At 33.3% G+C, this 21,823-nt stretch overlaps 2 protein-coding genes across 3 annotated transcripts; both read right to left on the bottom strand.

The window, feature by feature from the left end:
- Positions 1-6,186: 6,186 nt before the first annotated feature.
- LOC114726197 (uncharacterized) lies at positions 6,187-13,663 on the bottom strand. 2 transcript variants are annotated; one of them, XM_028912770.1, is made up of 4 exons: positions 13,654-13,663; positions 7,353-7,702; positions 7,168-7,231; positions 6,187-7,046 (listed from the first exon to the last, which is right to left on the bottom strand). In XM_028912770.1, exons 2-4 carry the CDS (start codon positions 7,508-7,510, stop codon positions 6,738-6,740), a joined length of 531 nt encoding a protein of 176 aa, XP_028768603.1. In that variant the 5' UTR covers positions 7,511-7,702; positions 13,654-13,663; the 3' UTR covers positions 6,187-6,737. The 2 variants fall into 2 exon arrangements, with proteins under 2 accessions (XP_028768603.1, XP_028768601.1); XM_028912768.1 differs by lacking the exon at positions 13,654-13,663 and adding an exon at positions 8,351-8,551 and having other exon boundaries at positions 7,353-7,545.
- A 687-nt stretch (positions 13,664-14,350) lies between these two features.
- Positions 14,351-17,176, bottom strand: LOC114726196 (50S ribosomal protein L15, chloroplastic-like). Its single transcript, XM_028912767.1, has 4 exons — positions 17,052-17,176; positions 16,629-16,977; positions 15,674-15,825; positions 14,351-14,952 (listed from the first exon to the last, which is right to left on the bottom strand). Exons 1-4 carry the CDS (start codon positions 17,148-17,150, stop codon positions 14,734-14,736), a joined length of 819 nt encoding a protein of 272 aa, XP_028768600.1. The 5' UTR covers positions 17,151-17,176; the 3' UTR covers positions 14,351-14,733.
- Positions 17,177-21,823: the final 4,647 nt, after the last annotated feature.

Below are 21,823 nucleotides of genomic sequence, written 5' to 3'. Positions count from 1 at the left end.
GACAGCACTTTTCCCAATATTAAGGGGAGATAATAAGCAGTTGGATAAAAAAATCACATAGAGAGTATTATCATTATCTCATCTATATTCTTTACACATGTGAATTTGAAGTTCAAAGAATAATTCGTTCACAAAACATTGCAAATCAATTGCCAGATGTATTCACTGACCCTAAGAGAATTACTAAATCTCATATTCTAATTGAAAAATGCTCCAATTAGAATTGATGTCCTAGCAAGACAACTAAAAAATGCAAGTGAAATCAAACCACACTTGAAATGGGGCAGACCAATCGATTCTAAGGATAAAACTCTTAGAAAGAAAAAAAAGGAGCAAATAATCATATCGTCATGATAGTCAAGTTGAGGAGGCAAGTCCTATAGGAGAGGACCAAAACATAATTAATTAAAAGATCTCAGAAGAAGCCTAGGTACCCGAAAATAATGAAGAGATCTTGATAAGTTATGTTACTACAGGAAAAAAATAGAACTGAAAAAATATAGTTATCGATAACATTTTTTCATATAATGCTGCTGTTGAAATAATTAATCAACATGAGGATCCTGAACTTACATAAGTTGAAGACGTAGACATAGAGATGATTGGCAAAAATGAAATGATGCAATTCAAGCAGAGTTAATTCACTCTCACAATGTGAAGGTTTTGGACTTGTACTTATATACCAAATGGCGTAAAACCAATTGGATACAAATGAATCTTTCTGCACAAACAAAATGAGAAAAATGAGATCGTTAGATATAAATCATGGCCTATAGCACAAGGGTTTTCACAAAGACCTGGTATTGATTATGAAAAGACATATTCTCCTGTAGTGTATGCAATCATTTTAAGATATATAATTAGTTTTGAAGTCCATAAAAAACTTGAAATGTCTCCAATGAATGTTGTTACAGCATATTTGTATGGTTCTTTAGATGCTGAAATTTATATTAAAATCCCTAATGATTTAAATTGTAAGAAACATGCAAGAATTCTTGAGAAAATTATGTAATTTGTTTGCATAAATCCTTATATGAATTAAAACAATCGGGAAGAATGTGGTATAAACGACTTAGTAATATTTGTCGAAAGAAGGTTATAAAAATGATCCAATTTGCCTGTGTGTTTTTATAAAAAAGAAATAGATCAGAGTTTGTCATAATTGCTATCTATGTGGATGATTTAAATATAATTGGAACTCCCGAAGAGCTTCAAAAAGTAGTTGATTATTTAAAGAAAAAATTTGAAATGAAAAATCTTGGAAGAACAAAGTTTTGTCTCAGTTTGCAAATTGAGCACTTGGCAAATGCAATTTTCTTCCATCAATCAACTTATACTGAAAAAGTATTAAAGCCATTTTATATGGATAAGGCGCATCCATTATCTACTCCTATGGTTGTAAGATCACTTGATAAAGATAAAGATCTTTTTTGCCCTCAAAAAGATGAGGAAGAACTTCTTGATCCTGAAATACCATATCTTAGTACCATAGGTGCATTAATATATTTTGCTAATTCAACACGACCTGATACTGCATTTGTTATTAATTTGTTGGCAAGATTTAGTTCTTCCCCAACAAGAAGGTATTGAAATAGAATTAAATATATTTCGATATCTTTGAGGGACAATTGATATGGGTTTATTCTATTCTAATGAATTAGAATCACAATTAATTGGCTATGCAGATGCAGAATTTTTATCAAATTTGCATAAAGACAAATCTCAAACAGGATATTTATTTATTTGTGGAGGTGCAACTATCTCATGGCATTCAACAAAACAAACTTTATCAGCTACCCCACCAAATCATGCGGAAATAACTGCAATTCATGAGGCAAGTCGATAATGTGTTTGACTGAGATTAGTGATTCAACATATTCAAAAAATATGTAGTTTTTTCTTAGAACAAAAGATTCCAACAATATTATATGAAGATAATACAGCATGCATAGCTCAATTAAAAGGAGGATATATCAAAGGAGATAGAACAAAACATATTTCTCCAAAGTTCTTTTTTACTCATGATCTTTTGAAAAGAGGTAATATAGATGTTCAGCAAATTCGGTCATGCAACAATCTTGCTTATTTGTTTACCAAGACACTACCGACTAGAACATTTGAGAAGTTAGTGTATGGTATTGTAATGCGTAGACTTAAAGGCATAAAATAATGTTATCATTAGGGGGAGTAAACATTATGTACTCTTTTTCCTTCATTAGGTTTTTGTCCCAATGGATTTTTTCTAATAAGGTTTTAATGAGGTACAATACTCATTATGGACATCCACGGGGGAGTATTATAAATATTGTATGAGTGGATACCTATAACCCCTAATCTTTAGAATTCTCATAGGATTCTTTATTTTCAAGTGTCATAAACTATATAACTTTCCTAATAAATGATTTGGGAGGAGTTTTTCATTGTTAATGCCATTATGATATTCTTTATTCCTTTGTAACCTTAGTATAGGACTTCAATGCTTGGAGGTCTATAAATAAAGGCATTGTATAAGGCATTTGTACCATGAAACAAAGTGAATGAGAAAAAAGACATTGTCTTCTTTATCTCTTGCTTTCTTTTCTACTCTCTAGTCTCCTTATTTCTTGTAGTTTTACAACAATATGTCAATTTGCGGAAATTAAGGAGGGACAATATTAAAAAAAAACTAAATTGCCACATATTTGCCTAATGTTTTAAAACTAAATCAGACTATAAAATTTCCCGATTGGAGGGAGTATATTGAAAGTGGCCGGGGAAAACAAAGGCCTGAACTTGAAAAGGCCTCAATTAAGCCCACTAATTAAGGCAGCAAAACCATAGTTACAAAATGTTTAAAAATAAGCAACAATTATGCAAATCAAAATTTAAATTCTTACTAAGAGAGATGTTTGTACTTGGCAAAAAGTAATGTTTATTTGATAATTAACCAAGAAAGATAAAACATTTAAAGATGACTATGTTGATGAATGGATTTGGATTAAAAAGAAGAAGAAAAGGAACAGTCCAAGGATTTTAAAAATAGATACTGTAGATTACGATGTCTATTGGGCTCTCATTATTGAGTAAATATTTTAATTATTTAGGAATTCACTGGGAACTCAAACAGGCCTAAAAGAAAGTGGATCTGGACAAGCAATGTCAACTGTCCGGAGAAGCGGGACCAATCCAAGTTCACATGTAACAAAAATCAGTGCATAAATTTTTTTTTTATATTATGAACAATAAATAGTAGTGAAAATCACAAAAAAAAGACTATAGAAATTGTGAAATTGTAAATTAGGTATTTTGTCAAAATCAATGAAGAGTTGTAATGTGTCTCAATTTGCGATTTTGTAATTTTTGTGGTCCTTTTTTTTTGTCGTAATTTTTTGTTTTGTGGTTGGAGGATGGAGGCATTAATAATTGGGTGTGGCAAAGTTTTCAACCCACCATACTCTCATCAGCCATCACATGCCTTTGCCCTTCCCTCCACAGTTCCCAACCCAAACGAAAGGCAAAAAAGATAAAAGAAAAAAACCTCTTTCTGGCAATCTCTTTTGAGCAGGGATATTTATATAATTATTTAGAGGCTGATTCTAGATCAAGTTATTTATATTTATTACATTAAATTCTTTAATGATACTTATTATCTTATTATTGTTAATTGTTAAAATTCATTTATGCATTTGTACTTTCACATATGAACATTTGTAAAATTTTATATAAGCTCTTATAATATAAATTAATATTTATAAATTTTTATATGAACACTAATTATTTTGTTTGGTTCATCGTTGAAATACGCATGTGTATTTGCAAATTCACTTATCAACTTGACCTAATGTGCATAAACAACTTTATCTAATTTTTAATAAAAAATTTACTTATTTTTTCAAAATAAAAATACCTTTGAGATGTGTCAGGGGGTTAGCAACAAGTTGTTCTAAGTAAAAGGAACTCTAACCTTTTAAACATAAGGTATCGAACAAAGAAATTTTAGCAAGCTTGTTTAATTTGCTCTCTTTCTTTTTGGATTGCCCAGAATATCCTTCCACCCAAACAGTAAGAGACTAATCTTTCATGATACTGTCAAGTGTTAGGCATCGTAGCGGAGACCCTCCCAACAATATTTTTCTCTATATGCACCGTCCTAAAGATTAAACTCAGAACATGATGCTTAAAACATCTAAATTCCTTTGAGCTAGGCCAACACTTAATGGTTATTTTATTTTTTTAAAATGCAAGGGAGGACTACTTATTTTCATTTTCGGCCACAAAGGGTCTAGCCTTGATTCAAAGTCAATGGAATCACTAATAAGAGTTGAGTTAGCAGAAAGGGTTAATCCTTCATAACGTGGCCAACCAAGGTTCGAATTCCCGTTGAGAGAGGTGTCCACATTTAGTGCTTGACAGTATCTCAAATATGATTATTTTCATATAAGAGGATACCTGTACGGAAAAAAGTGAACGGGATCTTTCAAATACTCCTAGCTTTGTTCATTTATTGGCGTTAGATAACTATCCACGTCATCCCACTAAAAGCCCGTTTAACTCACCCTTCACCGTCCACCAGCACATGTTTCACTCTCTTTCTCTCAATTTTTAATAAAAAAAAGCACCAAATTTGTTTTTTGTTTGGCGAAAAGAATGAAAGGGAGATCAGAAAATCCTCAAAACAAGACTGCTGAATTTTAAAATTTTAAATTAATATTAGTTATTACAGTTATAAAAAAAATGACTACATTTAAAAAATAAATACAAGTATATTTTTGTAATAATTTTTTTATTTTTTATTTTAAAATTCAATAATTATTATTATTTTTATTTTCTCCAGTTCATTTGTATGTAATCAATAGAATACTGAAATTAAAATCGCTTTAACAGTTTTTTCGCAATTTAACTGGTTATATTTATCTCGAATTAAAATCACTTTTCGCAATTACTCCTAGTAAATGATTTGCCATCCAACATAAAAAAATTATCCTTAATTTCTTCTTGTTAATTAATGAGAATTAGGCATGAAAAAAATTTATTTCATTCCATAATATGACATGTTTTAGATGATGGAAAATAAAGAAGTAAAAAAATATATATATACTGCAACGTTCTCCAACTTTTTTGTGGGCACCATTCCTTTAAGCATCAAGCTTTTATCGTATATTTCTTAATTTTGTTTTAGCAAAAAAAAAATTCTTTATTTTGTAAATTGGGGGGAAGAAAAAACAGTATTAGGGATTGACATATAACAAAGGTTGAATCCGATAATGGTCAACAGATTCTGCTTGATTGACAAGCATGGTTTAGGCCACACAACTGGCAAGAACCTTTTATGCATTACAGTGTCCCAACAGAAGAACCATTACTGCCAATAAAGTCCCCAGTTGGCGCCGTCCACCCCCACTGTGTACGTACCATGATTTAACATTCTCGCTGTACATTTGAAAGGATGCCATGTCATCATATTCTATGAACAAGAATCTCGTAATGATATCTTTAAAATATCTAAATTTTTATGAATTATTTAAAGATGGTTTTGGAATTAGGGTTTTTATTTTTGAAAAGTGATTCAATTACTTACTAGAGGTATTTAGATAGAAATTAAATTATAATTTTAAAAGCATTTTTATGATGTACGAAGTAAATATGTAAAGAAATTTATTTTGTTTTGTGAAAAAATATTTTTTAAAAGTATTTTTTTATCTTGTCAAACTCTCCGTAAAATTAGTTATTATTACTTCAATTTTTGTTGCCTTTGTTATGTTAAAGATATTTCTCGTTGTGGCCAAAAGAAAAATAGATATTTCCCGTCAAACTGATATCGCCACATGTATTAACATATAGTTTTTTCTAAAATTAATTGCCATCACTTTAAAAATATTTTTATCATTAAACACTTCACAATTATTTAAGAGGTGTTTGGATAGATACCAAACTATAGTTTCAGAAGTACTTTTACGGTTTACAAAAAAAATATATAAAAAAATTTACCTCATTTTGTGAAAAAAATACTTTTAAAACCATAACTCAGAAGTTACCAATCTCCCTGTTAGTCATTTCAAAGTCTTTAATTTGGATTTGCCCGGACAATTGTGTTTTGGGATGTTCAACAATTATATTTTATTATCTCCTCAATTTTGAAAAAGAAGAGATTCCAATTCAAACAAAACTAGTCACCCATAGATTGAAAGGACATGGAGAGAACCAGCGTGCACGAAACAAGAGAAAAGACACTTTTTGTTTTTCTTTTGGGTTTAACGTGACAAGTGGCTCATGTTCACATTTGCAACATAGACCATATGACTTGGTTGACTCAAAGATAATTTTGTACAGATTCTCCTTCTTCAGCCGCTAACTACGTTTCAAGGACCTGACGACGAATCTTAACATGAAATTTTCCTTCCTCTAAACCTACTTACAAATGAAGAGGATGGAAGACCCTAAAACCAGAAACAGAGGGCCAAATCCCACTAAATACACCCAAACCAAAACCTCTCGTTTCTGGACACTTCTAAACCACATGATTCTCAGTCCACCGCCCATATATGACACATTTACAAACACTTTCCAAACATATATTTACATCAGGCAAAAAAGATATTTCTCTCTTCTTCCTTCTTCCTCTTCAGAGACATTCAAAATTCCTCTTCTGGTGTCGTAGTTTGTGTGATTTTCTATTGCGTAACAATGAATTCTAAAAGTTTCTCCTCCACTAAATTGATCTAATTCTGCAAGATGGATGTTTTTCTTTTTGTTTCTTTTTAGGCCAGAGCAGGGATGCCGCAATTTCGCCTGTCCCTGTCCAGGCAATCGAACCCCTCGATCCTCACGACCGGATTGTTCCCAAAATTGGCTCGGATACAGCCTCCCTTCCTTGCGGAAGACACCGGAGACGATGCCAAGACCGGCGGGGAAGGAGCCCAGACCGGTGGCGACAGCGGGAAGAACTTTTCATCCCCAAATCGAGCATCCTGAATCAATGGGTTCTCTACTCTACTCGGCGGTGACCCGCAAAAAAAAGGGGGCGACGAGACCATCTGTGTACATGATTGTTCTATCCCATAATCACCCTGCAGCCACAAACATCAACCAAAACATAAATAAATAGATAAATCAACCAAAGATCTTAAAAAAAAAAAAAACACTTATCAACGTATTCAGAAACGACAAAATCAATGAAGGAGGGGCTACCTCGGCAAGGATGAAATCCAAAGGATCCGCCATGGGTTTTGGGTCGCACATCTCTGGCTGGCAGCTGCAGAAGAAGCAACAGAAAGTTTAAATAAATGACTCTGTCCGAAAGGTGAAGTTCAAAATCTAACGGGAAAAAAGGAACTATAAAAAGCGTATGCAAAATCAAATAGATGAGGAGCTACCTGACATGCCACCGAAAGGATCTAACGGGATGCTCGTTAACGGCGACGTTTAAGAGGCTGAGGCGGCGAGGTTTGGGACAAACCACAGGGTCTCTGCCACTCATCTCTTCCCGGGTTGCCACGACGACGTTTTGTTTCTGGATCAAGCAGTGGTTCATCTTCTTCCTTGAAATCTATCAACGAATGGACTAACCTGGTTTTCCAAAGCCAAACAATATATAGCGCCAAAAAATTTAGGATGATAATCTATAGTAATGAATAAAGAAATACTATAATTTTGGACTTATTCAGGATATCATACAATATGATCGAAAACGTGCATAAAAATTTGAAAAGCTCAATCTTAAGATCTGGTCAAACCAAAACAAGATTAAAAAATTATTGTATTTCAACTTTAAAATTATCAACCACCCATCGCCGTCCTCCGATAGCAACTACACCTTACCTAAAGAGTTAATTAAGACCGTGCAAATAATCAGAGGGAAACCATAATACTGAATTTTTTTAATTCTCAGAAGTTATTGGGAAAAAAAAATTGATGAGTAAATATCTGCTCATTCCGTAAATTTTTTTTTTTTTACAACGACGGGAAAATTCATCTTTACATTTTTGAGAGAGCGATTGAGCTTTCACACAACGCAGGATAGATCTGGTAAAAAAACTGGGCACTGTTTTTCCCCCCTCAAAAGAGAAAATACTTGCAGTCCAAGAGGCCAAAACTTCAACTCTTAATTTTCGTTTTCTCAGACCAAAGAAGCAAAAGAAAATAGAAGGCGAGAGAAGCTTGTTAGCCTAGCGGACATCCAAATCATAATCTTCATCTTCTCGAAACTCGATGCATGTAAGCACAAGTTCGATCCAGAAGAGAAATGAATTAAGGTAAAGCAGACACAAAACCGAATTGAGGAGAAGGAAGAAAAAATTAATTGAATCTGCGAAGGCAGCTAGGAAATCAATCTCTGAAGACTCAACGGATCTAAGGAAAAGCCAAAAAATACCTGTATCCTTCTTCACAATACAGCTTCGTGTACGAAGCCTGAGAAATACTTGAAAACTATTCACCGAAAAAAGGTAAGTCAATTCGGAAGGGGTTAGGCTCAGAAAAGAGAGCTTGAAGAGGACGGGGAAAGAGAAGATGGGTCTGATTTATACAGAAGTGGAAGAGAGAGAAAGCGAATCAGGAAACGAAAACAGAGAGAGAGAGAGAAAGCGAAAAAGAAAAGTGAGGGAGAGATGAGGCAGAGAGTGAAGGGGGGAGAAGAAAGCAGCAACTCAAGGTTCCAACCAGACTTGGTTAATGCTTATTTAATATATTTATCATTTTTTTATTAGTATTATTTATGCTTTTTTCTGTTTAATTATTCTTTTTAATTGTTTATGTATTATAAAATTGAGTCATGCCGCTCATGCGAGCGGTGCCTCATGCGTGAGCCTACCTTGAGTTTTGCACCCTGAAAGAAACCATTATTTATTATTTGCTAAAAAAATTTTTAATTAGTGCGTCGTTAAAAATATCTGGAATAATAAATTATTAAATCTAACGGGTCCTAGCTCTTTCCTTACGGAGCTTACCACATCGTCAAGACTAGCTCTCTGATTTTGACACGTGTCAAGGATCGGTATGGGGAAGCAGGAAGAACATCCAATCACGTGATGAGAAAACGACGCCGTCTTCTGTTCCCGCGTACTTGTCCGGGAGGGCTACCCCAGGCCAGAGACATGCCGCCCAATCCGCCCCAATGAATTAAGTCATGCAGTCATTAACTCGTTATTGGATTATTTAAATTTTATTTTATTTTATTGAAAAAGAAAATTAAAATAAGTTAACTTTAAATTTTAAGTGTTTAAAATTCAACTGGTTTTTCAGTTCATTGAAAATTAAATTTATTATAATAAATTACTTTGCGCTTTGCTGTAACGTTGATATGTTTGTCTAACTCAACATGAGCTAGATACAATGTCACAAATGATGAGTGCCCTCAGTTGATTCTTGATCAGATTTGTTTACACTCAGTGTTGGGCCTTTGCAGCTTAAAAACTGCCTGATGTTTATTTTGTTTCCTTAAGAAAAAGGAAATTGATATATGAAGTAATTAGAAATAATAAAAGGGTAGTTCATTTATTTATTTTGGTAAATAAATTCTAGGCAGGGTTCGGGTTCAACCCAAATTAAGGACGGGGGGCGTAAATGGTTCCTCCTATCAATATTTTTTTTATACCCAAAACACGGTTTTTTTTTTGTGTATTTAAACATTAAAGTAAGTTGATCTGGATCTGTATTTGTAAAATTTATGAGATCAAGTGGTAATAATGATGGGGGAAAATCCGTACCAATTTGGGCCATGTGGTGGTCCGCATTAGGGACCAAGTGATCTGTGACGTGCTTGGGAAATTGAATGTTAATGATAATATTAATAAAGGTAGGCAGGGATATTAAATCATTAAAAATTAAATTCGTCTTTACATTAGTTGGTTCAGTGATTAATAAGTACAGTAGATTATAGTTGAATTGGATCATAAAGAAAGGACTATAGTCGAATAGAGGCCAGATCAGTTACGCTGAAATTAAGTATATTTTTAATTTTACATATTAAGATAAATTAGTTAAATGGGTCTTATATTAAGGACCGGAGAAGTATAAAGATTTTTCTTAACCATGACATTTTTTGAGCAAATTATGAATGAGAAAAAAACATTTCATGAGATGAAATGCATAAAATATGTAAGATGAAATAAAAAAATTAGTTTTTTTTAATGAAACATTCATTTAGTAACAAACAAAATAAAAACAACAAATAAATTTGAAACGAACCAAGAACAATACAATAAATAAGAAATACTACCTCCGGTCCTAATTATAAGACCCAATTGACTAATTTGAGGAGATTAAGGAAAGAAGTTAAATTAGTTATTTGTAATAAATAAGTATTGTCTTTCCTAAAATATCCTTACTAATCAACTATATTGGCTAGAACTATAATTATTAGAAGGACTACCTTGAAAAAAATGCATAAATATGAGAGATAAAGTGGATTCGAGTTTTATATTTAGGACCAAAATAAAAATAAAAATGAAAAAAACCAAATTCAAAATACAGACAAATATGGATTTCATGATGTAGAAAAGCCTAATGGAATTGCACTACAGATATGGATTAGACATAGGTATAATATATAAATAAAAAATGTGAATTTTTTTATGGGATATATACATGTGAACGTTTAAAGTGATGAAGGCCAAGTTGATTAGTTCGTGGGGCAAAGTGGTGTAAAATAAAGTATATATGGGGTGATCATATAAGTGAAGAATCTTGAAAGAAAAATAGAAGAAGACGACGCGTCGCAGAATGAAAAAGAAATAATTGACCAGACGAGGGACAAAGCATATTTTTAAATGCTGCCATGCTTCCCAGGAAGTGGAACGCAGGCGAGTTGAATAAGGAAGTGCATGCATATTCAATTATTCTTGATTTAGCCACTCCTAACTCCCGAGTTTTTGAATGATTACTGGCAAATCCTCATCTCAGATCTTCATTCCCGTTCCTCACATCGTTCTATATCATCACACTCAACATGTTTTACATGAACAATACTACATTCGGTTCTCAATATAAAAACTAGATAACTGGTTTATAAATATTAAAAAGTCAGTTAAATCAGTTATTTATAATTAATGAGTGCCGTTTTTATTAAAATATTCTTTGTTAATTATGTGTATTAGAATGGAAACACTTTATCATGTATAATCACCATAAAGGCTATTTTAGGAAAAAGCGAATAAGTATGGGATGCATGGTTTTAATTTAGAACCAAATTGAATCACTATAAGAGGTAGTAGTATATTTTTTTCTTTAGCTTCAAAGTTGTCCTTCAAATTCATATGTATTTTTTCCCGACAAATTCACATGTAATTCTACATCTTAATTTTGTTTCCCCCCTAATTTTATGTATCATTCACATATTTATTTCTTTCCACTAAAGTCATCATGTCAAGGTAATTAACGAAATTTTTGAATGAAAATTTATAGCAATTGATACTATAAATCAAGATTGTCAAACTCGCAAGTTTAAACAAATTCGAGATAATGATAAAACTCGGATCATAAACTCGTAAGAGTTTACTTTTATTAATAAACTAGTATTAAAAGTATATAATCAAATAATTAATATATAAAAAATGAGAATAATTTTATTTAAATATATTTTAAATTTAAATAATTGAAATTATACCCATCAATATTCATAATTTATCACATTCAACAAAAAAATTTCTATAAAATTCATATATAAAGTCACTAAACATAATCAAATTCAAAAATTTAGCACGAGTTTAAGAGCAAGTTAACACGGTTTTGTAAGCTAAAAACTAAAAACGGTAAACTTGGTAAATAAACTCGTAAGTTTAACCGAGTTTAGAGTTATCACAAGTTTAAGGACGAATTAACATGATTTTGTTAGTTGAAAACATAAAAACATTAAACTCAGAGAGTCAACTCACGAGTTTGACAACAGTGCTATAAATAATTCATGAATCATGAGCAGTATTAGCCTATTCTATGCAATATATTCTATATTTTAAGAACTATAAATATAAACAATATTTATGAGACTCATATCTACTCTACATCTCCCTTGAGTGCGGTATGTAAATAAATTATTTTTTAAAAGAAATTGTTATACTTTTTATAAATTACATTTCATAATATAGATTATTAATTATTTTTTCCAATTTTATCTTTTTATGAGTTAGGTAAGATTTTTCATATGAGAGGGATAATTGGAAAAAAATATTTTTCAAATAACATCAATGAATTAATTATTTTTTAAAAAATTTGGCGAGGTGATTAGAAATCATTTATATATACGTCCTAGCCATATGACCTTGTTGAGCAAGGCAACTAATTAGCTTGTCAAGTATTTTGACAAAAGGATATAAGCGTGTTATTCCGCGGAATTGATGTCCCTCATTCCTTTTTTTTTTTTTTGTTTCATAGACATATATAGTCTTTTATTAAAAATACTCCTATTTGAAATACTATCAGAAATTAGATGTAAACATTCTTTTGCTTGTAAAAAAAAAAGATGTGAACATTCTTTTAGAGGAGATTCGAGTCTTAAGTTGCCATATTATTAAAAGATAATTCCTTTCACTAGATCTAATCTCCATTAATTTCTTTAATGTTGTTATCGCTTGTGATTGGATTGCATTCGCAGAGAATCCAACCGGAATTCTCTTCTCCTTTTGTTGTCCTATGTTATCAATATGTAGTATGCTTTTGGGCCGCAAAAAGGGTTAGACAGATAAAATTAAGGTTCCGTTTGATTTGCTTGGTTGGAAGAATTTTCAAGCCTTGGTCCACACCAGGCTCTTGTGGACAGAAATGAGAGTTTCTGCAAATTGGTCTGGGCATTTTGCATATTTTCCTTGTCGATGAATATATCCAAAATCAACACGAACCTCAAATATATTCTTTATTTGTCTAATTGCTCTCATCATTCTATTTGATATATGCCAACTTCCTTTCCAAATTCCAATCTGCGTGCCTCTGTCAATAATCCCAAAGTGGCCCTCCTGTTAAGTGAACGCCCCTGATTTTGACATCCATTTTGTTTACCATTATGCAATACTTTCTCATTTTTAAACATAAATTCTCCAAGTGTACGGTTCAGGGGACACTCCATATCTCTTTTCATAAAGATGATCTTAGTTTCTATATCTCAAATGACCAAAATAGATGCATGTGTGATGAGTGCGTGGGTTCCTTCCCCTGCAGAGAAAGGGGTTTAAATTATCCAAGTAAAAAATTTAAATTCTAATTTTTATCTTTTTAATAATATAGATCTCTCTCTGTGGCTAATACTCCTTTTCAAAAAAAAAAAAAACCCTTCTAGGTATAATCAATACTTGCATCTAGGCAGTTGGGTTTGATACCTTAGTGATTAGATACTTTTTAAATGAAGGGTAAAAATGAGAAGAAAAAAATTATTTGCACATGACGCAAGGTTTGATACCTTATTGATTAGAAAAAAAGAGCAAATGTATCAACTTGCCAAATTACCACGTTCTCTACGTTTGGGACATTACACATCATTGTTAGTTTCAAAACAAAGTCAGCCTGAAAAGCTTTTTGGTCTCGTAAGAAGACAACAAAACGCAAGTGGAGGGTGTTTGCAAGGAACCAACTTTAATTGTTGAACACGGTATATAAAAACCAACTTCAACATGGTATTATGTAATGGAGGAAAATAAAAGCTGAAAAATTCAGGGCGATGGAAGACTTGGGACTTTCTCCAATATTAACTGAGTTTTTATTTTTTTTCCCCAAAAAATAAAAGTTTTATATATGCTTAATTTCAACTATTTTTTTTTTGGGTTCAAAATATGCATGCATCTAAACTTTATTTGTGATGTAATTGGATAATTTGAATTAAGATGTAGCACTATAAATTACTACTTCTGTTCTTTCACATAAGAGCTAGTGGAGGTTGAGTTTGGTCTCAAATATAAAAGTTTGGTTCCTTTTGTTTTTCATTTTTGTTTTCAAAATATTCCTATTAATTATAAAAAGTTCCAATCAAGAGATAATTCCAATCATTAAATACACATAATTGAAGAAAGTATTTTAGAGAAATCAATACATATTTGTAAGAAATAATCAACTTAATTTTTTTAATATTTTTAAATTAGTTATCTAGTTCTTGACTATCCATCAAGCTTGAGAAATCCGAGAGCATGTTTATCTCTTCACGTAATTTTTTTACTACTTTTTCTGTATATCTTAAGCAGAAGATGTGCACTCAAATACCTCGTTGGGGGAGAGGAATCTTTCGGAAAGGATTGCATCTTCTATGCGTATTTACCAAGTTACGTGGCATCTACATGTTTCAACTTGCAATGGGCCATCATCAGCCAAAGCCTAGTGGCTCTTCTCTAACGTACGGATTCTGTGTTTCAAACAGAATATGGATAACTGATAGAGAAGAAAGGGACAGGAAGAATTTCATTAGAACAAGAAACAACGTCGTACTATATCTTAAACTAATTACATCTTTCTGAAGGTCAACTTGCAATATGCTGCTGAAAAAATGGGACAATTTTAACAAGTTTTGTACATCACTACCCCCAAAACATCATACCACTGGCAGAATCAAATTTCATTAGGTATAAAACATTGCTTTGGAAGCAGAACTTGACAACATTACAAAGCGAAACAGGACAAGAAACAAACAATACTACAAAAATGAAAAATAAAAAGTAAGTTGAGGAAGAGAAAGAAAAAGATCTCAGCAAAGTTCAATGAGAGATGTTTTTCCTAAAGAGGGATCATTCCGCATCTCTATTCAAGAATTTCTAAATGTCAGAGGAAATATTTGGTGCAACTTCAAGCTGAAGCTGGTTCAGAAGCAGCAGCAGCTCGTTTTTTGGCAAAGTATTCTTCTGCACGGGCAAGGTTTTTAGCAACTGATGGTTTAACCCACTTCTTACGGCCAGGAAGAACGGTGAGTGAACAGCCGACACTCTCGAGCTTCTCCTTAGCTGATGTTGAAAATGCACGAGCTTTTATAGTCAGCTTCTTCCTTAGTTCTCCTTCTCCCAGAATCTGTAATCAAAGTGTAACAAAATATTACCTTCATCAAGACCCAAAAACATATGTAATTACACAACCAGATAAACTCGAGCAGTGTCAACAAAGTGAAAAAAGAAATGACAAGAAATTGAAAATTATTTTATTGACGTGGAATTGTTTCAGGCAAAAGCCAAGTTGGGAATATGAATCACCTCATCTAGCTCAGGAATCACCTTTTTGTTTCTTATTGCTACAACATGAGCGGCTAAGAATCATTACATAACAATGTTAAGTCATAAAGCAAACATAGACACTGAATTGCCAGTCAAGTTCAGATCCACTGGTCTGCGAACTTCAATGAGGCTTGTACACCTGAGAGTCTTGATTGGGTAATATTCATATACCTTGGTTAGATTAAACCACATGATAGCAGACAACAGAGTTCCAAGTCATCATATTCATTAACATGCCAATATAATCATGGCAATCAATTTTATTCACATGTATAACCATTTAAGTTTGAGTTTGATTTACACCAATGTGAATGAAACCCATGCATGCGCATGTGTAAGTGCAAACACATTATAAATGGTGTTCAAATCACATAGAAGAAGTATACATTCCATTTTCTCAGTTTCACTTCATCCACACATGCACCATAATCTAAATCAGAATTATACCATCTGTTAGAAGCAGGACAGAGAGAATACATAGAGAAGGAAATTTACATGTCAATAAATTAACAAGTTTGTACCTTCAAAGGAAGTCTCCTATCTCTTCCAGATGGATTAATTACACCCTTGTCCTTCAATGTCTCTAGAGATACCTCTTCTCCATTCTTAAATCCAGCATCTTCTATATCCCTCAGATTTACGTGGACATATTTGGGTAATCCAGCATGCATGCCTGCCCAAACAAAAAATAGGGGGGAAAAAAAAACAGGAATCAATATACAGTTCATAAAGAAATATACAGACCCATGAATGTGACAATTTGAAGCAGATCTACATATATGTACTATTTGTTTGCACTTAAAATGGTGTAGGGTGTACCTTAGAGATTAGCTGATATATAAGCATGAAACATTAACTGATACATAAAAAATGGTGTAGGGTGTACGCGTAATCCCAATTGTATGCATACATAAGCATGAAACATTAACTGATACATAAAATATATTTCTAAGGTACAGGATATGTCATTAAACATTTCCAAGGGCGCTGATAACGAACTGTAGTTTTGGTATTCCTTTATTCGGTTATTGGATCCTAAGTCATAGAATCGCATTGTCAATAGAACATGATTTCTACTCTCCTTCTTAATAAAGCTGGAGAAAGAAAAAACAGACTTTTTTTTCTTTGACCTACAAAAAGAGAGGCAGATTTATGATTTCGTCAGAGTCTATTTCTCTCGTTATAGTTCTCAACCTTTTGGAACTTCCATTATGAAGTTTGGTATTGCAGAGTACCCAAGTTCATAAAGCTAAATATCAGATGTGATTTGTATGCATCCATTCAAGAAATTGCTCATAATCTCACATTTGAAGTCATAAGTTCAGCAAAGCATCATTATGTGATGGCCCAATTATACTAAGAATTAAAATTACACTAAGAATTAAAATACCAAGACACATAATTACTCTGGGATAATAAATTCGACTACCCACAATTGAAGTAACTAAGACTGTAAAAAAGAAAAACAGCCATTACCTCCCGCAATTCCTCTGAGTTTAGGGATTCGTCGATAAAGTGGCATCTGACCCCCTTCAAAACCCTTCCGCACACCTGGTCCTGATCGTGATTTCTGACCTCTCATACCGAATCCACAGCTAGCACCTTGACCTGCTGATATACCTCTTCCCTTTCTCTTCGCCTTCTTCCTCGAACCAGGTTGAGGGCCCAGATTATTCAGTCGGAAGCGCTCAGTGGTAAGGGTAACAACTGCAGAGGAAGAAGCAGCTTGATTGAGAATAACAAGGGGTCTTTTCTCTCTACTAATTCGGTGAATTTTCAGAGACGGTATGCTGCATGGTTTTGCCGCTAAAGTTTCCAAGCGTCCCTGAAATACTGACATTTGTGAGGGAAGAAGAAGGAAAAAGGAAACTTTAAGCAAATATTGTGAGACGAAAATACCTTAAAAGGAGAAGCAAGAGATGGGTACTTTGCTGGCTTTGCAACCAATGGCGATGGTGTGAGAGAAAGCAGAGAAGCCATGGCTGCAGAAGTGTACATTCTTTGCTAGCTCTCCAGCGAGCAGCAAAAACTTCAAACGGATAGGATAGGTTTTTCTATTTTCATTTTCATTTTCATTTTCTATTAGCACCCTTCATTTCCTGAGTTGGCTTTCTGGAAGAAATAAAATAATTCACTGTAAAATAATAATTCCAATTATTAAGCATATTTTAGAGCCTTTAATTTTATTAGAAATTTTTATTAATTTTTTAGTTTAAGAATTATTAATATTATTTTGAGTAAAATATACTGATTATCCTTATATTTTATCTTAATAACAGAAGCTTTCTTTTTATTTTAAAAACATATACCTATGTTATACAAACCTCTCTACTATACTTAAATTGTTAGGTGACCGTTAAGTTTGATTTTAAATGATTTTTTTTACCAAAATGCCCCTTTTTAAATTAATAATTATTTAGACATTTTCCAAAAAATTGTTATAAAATCAAAAAATAATTATCTTTAAAATTTCTAATATGTTATAAAATTTATTAATTTTGATCTAAATCATAAGATTTTTATAATTTTCGTATTTTATTTTAAATCATAAAATTTCATAAAATTAGTTAAATTTATAATTGCCTTAACTGAATGAAATTGATATTTAGGAATGTATTAGAATGAGGAGCAGAATAGTAAATAAATTTTATTTTAATATAAATTTCAGTTAAAAATAATATTTTTGGAATATTCTTAATAGTATTAACTAATTAGACTAAACTGTATGTTTTTAAAATAGAAGGGAGATATGTGTAATTGATGCAAACCAGAAAGATAGTCAGAATATTTTACTCTATTATTTTTTTCTATTTCTTACAAAGATTGATTGAACTCTACCTCTCTATAATTCAACATTAGATGAGATCCCACCTCCATGGAGCTTGAGCTTTGAAGAGCAATTCTATGGCTCATAATTTGCAGAAATTATACATTATATATAAATAAATAAATTTAAAGCAGTGCACATAGATATAATTGGCTAAACTGGGAAAATTTCATTAAAGGACCTCTGCAGCAACATAATTTCAATTCAGAACCAAACAATTCTGAAACTTCACTGCAGGTTGTTAGGGCCAAACTAAAATTAAATTGAGAAGCAAAATATCCAAGTTACCTTTAATGTCGGAAGAGGAAAAGAAAATGGTCTGATAGGGTTTTACTCTTATTCTCTCAAAATAGAAATTAAATTTCCTCTGCTGCATAAAACTGGTTTGAGTTCTTTGTGCTCTGTTCTCTCAGCAGTCTCACTTCACTTTCTCTCATCTCTGATGAAGGGTATAGTCATATTTATTAGCATCCTCTCATGTTCAATGAGAGGCTTCGCTTATTGTCGCTCTTAAGACCCTTCGCCATTTTCACTACTCTGGTGAGGAGAGCCTTCACCATCACCACTATTCTGGTAAGGAGGGCCTTTATCATCACCCTTGCAAATCTTGAATGAAAGGCTTCACTGTCACAATTTATTCACAAGTGGAATTCCCAAATTTGCAAGGAAAAATAGATATGACAGTCCTAATAATTTTACCAAGTTTTGAATTAGCTCCTCATTGTTTTTTTTCTTTTTATTTAATCCTTATTGTTTGCTATGTTAATAAAGTTAGTCCTTCCATCCAAAACATGTGAAGATGCTGTTAGTTTGGGTTGATCTTGTAGCGCTAAATAAATCATAAGTTCACTTGCTTCCTTAACACAGCATCATCTCGCTGCTCAACCTCTCTCTCCCCGGCTCCACCAGTCTCCTTCATAGCAAATATCATCATCTCTCTGCCATTAACCAAAGACCTCTGAGTCCAAAAAAAAAAAACCAAAGACCTCGTGCCTTCTCGCAGCCAGAAGCTATTCAAAAAGAGTTCAAACATGGTGGTATCACCATTAGCGTCTTGTTGCGCATAAGCCTTGTTGAGGAGCACCGCTGTTACAGTCTTTTTCTCCATCGAGGATTTGGTTAAAGTAAAGACAAGATTTTGACTTCCATCAATAACACTCTAAAATAATGTCATAAAAGGAAAGTAATGTATAAACATTGAAAAAAATGGATCTTTACATTCATTCTGAAACAAGAATTTGAAAAGGGTTATGAGTTTGAACTTACCGTGTCTAATGGTATTTTCTGAATCAAGAATTAGTTAGAGAAAGAAGACCGAAAGAGGAGAAGCCAGCGTTCCGATCAATAATTATATTTTGATATTGGAATAATCCATTGTGTGTCTTTGCGAATTTCGATATTTGTTGTAAGGTTATGTGGCGAAGATAATTTGCTGGATGGGAATTTGGAGATACAGTGAGGTTGTTTGAATTGATTCATCATTATCTCTCTCATCGAAATTGCAGACGAGACATAAGAGCTTGGCTTAGCAAGAATGGAGGAGGAGAGTATTATAACAGCTGTGACAAGGAAACGACGAATCTAAAAAACAGAGTGAGGCCTGTGAAGAGGAGGGTGAAAACAATGAAGGTGCAGAGAGAGTATATGACCCTCAACGCACATCCTGGTCAACTTTAACGGCATCTTCAAGTTTTTTGGACGGAAGGACTAACCTAATAATAAAAATAACAATAAGGATTGAATAAAAACAAAAAAAATAATAGGGACCTGATTCAAAATTTGATGAAATTATAAGGACTGTTAGATTAATTTTTCCAATTTGCAATAACCATATCTAAATTCATAATTGGAACACATCTATTTGCAAATGGGTTAATTTAATTGGAAGAGCTTGTTCACATCGGGAGGAAATAGAAATATGGAGGTAGCCCTTCAGTTTGTAGAAAAGAAAGTGACTATGGAAGATAATAGGCTACTGGAAAGAGAAGTTACGATGGAGGAAATCAAATTAGCTGCATTTCAACTAAATGGCTTTAAAGCACCTGGGCCTGATGGTTTTTCTGGTATTTTCTACCATGCAGCTTGGAATGTGGTTAATGAGGAGGTAATTTCGATGGTAAGAGATTTCTTCCAGAATAATACTAGTTTGAACTTGGTAAATAAAACCAACATTGTCCTGATTCCAAAGGTGGAGAATGCTGAATCTGTGGGGCAATTCAGGCCTATTGGGCTTTGTAATTTTGCCTATAAGATTGTATCCAAGGTCCTAGCAAACAGAATGAAAATGTTGCTATCTAGAATCATATCTGAGCATCAAAGGGCATTTGTAACTGGCAGACTGATCCAAGATAACATCTTGATTGCTCATGAAGCCTTTCACTATCTGAAGAATAAGAAGAAGGGGAAGAGGGTGGATATGGCCATTAAAATAGATATGAACAAAGCCTATGACAGGTTAGAATGGAAGTTTGTAGAAGAAGTGATGAGAAGACTTGGGTTTGGTGAGAAGTGGATTACCTGGGTTATGGAATGTGTGACTTCAGCTAGTTTGAGTCTGCTTGTAGGAGGAAGGAAAGTGGCTGATATAAACATGGAGAGAGGAATTAGACAAGGGGACCCGTTGTCTCCTTATCTCTTTATCCTAGCTGCTGAAGTTCTTTCGGTGATGACACAATGGTTTGTGGAGAGGGGGTCGTTTAAGAGGTATTAAACTAGCTGCAAGCTGCCCAATCCTATCTCACTGCTTTTTTGCCGATGATGCCCTTTTCTTCATCAATGCAGAGAAAAGAAACTGTAAGTTGTTAAAGAGCATTCTGGATTGTTACAGTGAAGCATCAGGTCAGGTGGTGAATTTTGATAAATCCTGTGTTTTTTTCTCAAAGAACGCCAGTGACAGCTTGAAAAAGGAAGTGTATGATGTTTTGGGAATAAAGGCAAGCGAGAACCCAGGGAAGTATCTGGGACTACCACTGATTTGGGGGAAATCTAAAGCTGAAGCTCTTAATTTTGTGAAATGCAAAATGAGTTTAAGATTGCAGGGTTGGAAACAAAAGCTATTAACCTTTGCGGGAAGAGAAGTGCTGGTTAAGTCAGTGGCGAATGCAATACCCGTGTTTTCAATGTCTTGCTTCAAATTCCCTTGAAAAAGCTGTGTTGAGCTTGACAGTATGGTGTCTAAGTTCTGGTGGGGACAGAAGGAACAGGAGGGGAGAATCCACTGGAAGTCTTGGAAAAGTTTGTGCAAAGCTAAAGGAGAAGGGGGTATGGGATTCAGAGAGCTAGAAGCCTTTAACTTAGCTATGCTAGCAAAAACAGCATGGAGAATGGTGCAACAACCAGATGCTCTTTGGGTAAAAATGTTGAAGGGCTTATATTTCCCTAATGGATGTTTTTTGGAAGCAAAGAAAGGAAACAAAGCATCCTGGGGGTGGTCGAGTGTTTTAGAAGGAAGGGACTTGATAGGGAAGGACCTATGCTGGAAAGTTGGGAATGGTGTGAAGATCTCTATTTTTAATGATCAGTGGATTCCTACTGTAGATTCTTTGAAACTGAAAAGTAGAAGGTTGAATGATAATTCAAGAAACCTCAAGGTAAATAGTTTGATTAAAGAAGGGAAGTGGTACTTTGATGAGATCCAGGATGCTCTTGATGATGAAGACAAAGAACTCATTATGCAGGTCAAAATTCCATCAATTAGCAGCAATGACAAAATGGTGTGGTTAAAAAGCAGAAGCGGTGAATACATGGTAAAACTAGGCTATAAGGTTGCTCTGAATGTAATGAAGGATAATGCTACTGATAAGCCTAGCTCTTCTTATAAACCCTCTAAGAACCTGTGGAACGG

This window comes from Neltuma alba, unplaced genomic scaffold (assembly GCF_004799145.2).
Source record: "Neltuma alba isolate B1F8T4 unplaced genomic scaffold, ASM479914v2 tig00012346_pilon, whole genome shotgun sequence".
In the NCBI taxonomy this organism is placed as follows: domain Eukaryota; kingdom Viridiplantae; phylum Streptophyta; class Magnoliopsida; order Fabales; family Fabaceae; genus Neltuma; species Neltuma alba.
Note: the sequence above shows the minus strand (reverse complement) of the source record. Positions and strands in the feature narration are given on the sequence as shown.

Bases quoted from the DNA above. Each gene is read 5' to 3' on its own strand.
- LOC114726197 (XM_028912770.1), bottom strand. From the start codon at position 7,510: ATGAACCACTGCTTGATCCAGAAACAAAACGTCGTCGTGGCAACCCGG. The intron at 7,232-7,352 runs GTAGCTCCTCAT...CTTCTTCTGCAG, and splicing joins TCCTTTCGGTGGCATGTCAG to CTGCCAGCCAGAGATGTGCG. The intron at 7,047-7,167 runs GTAGCCCCTCCT...TTGTGGCTGCAG, and splicing joins TGGATTTCATCCTTGCCGAG to GGTGATTATGGGATAGAACA.
- LOC114726196 (XM_028912767.1), bottom strand. From the start codon at position 17,150: ATGTACACTTCTGCAGCCATGGCTTCTCTGCTTTCTCTCACACCATCG. The intron at 16,978-17,051 runs GTATTTTCGTCT...TCAGTATTTCAG, and splicing joins CTCTTGCTTCTCCTTTTAAG to GGACGCTTGGAAACTTTAGC. The intron at 14,953-15,673 runs GTACAAACTTGT...CTTTGATTACAG, and splicing joins ATAGGAGACTTCCTTTGAAG to ATTCTGGGAGAAGGAGAACT.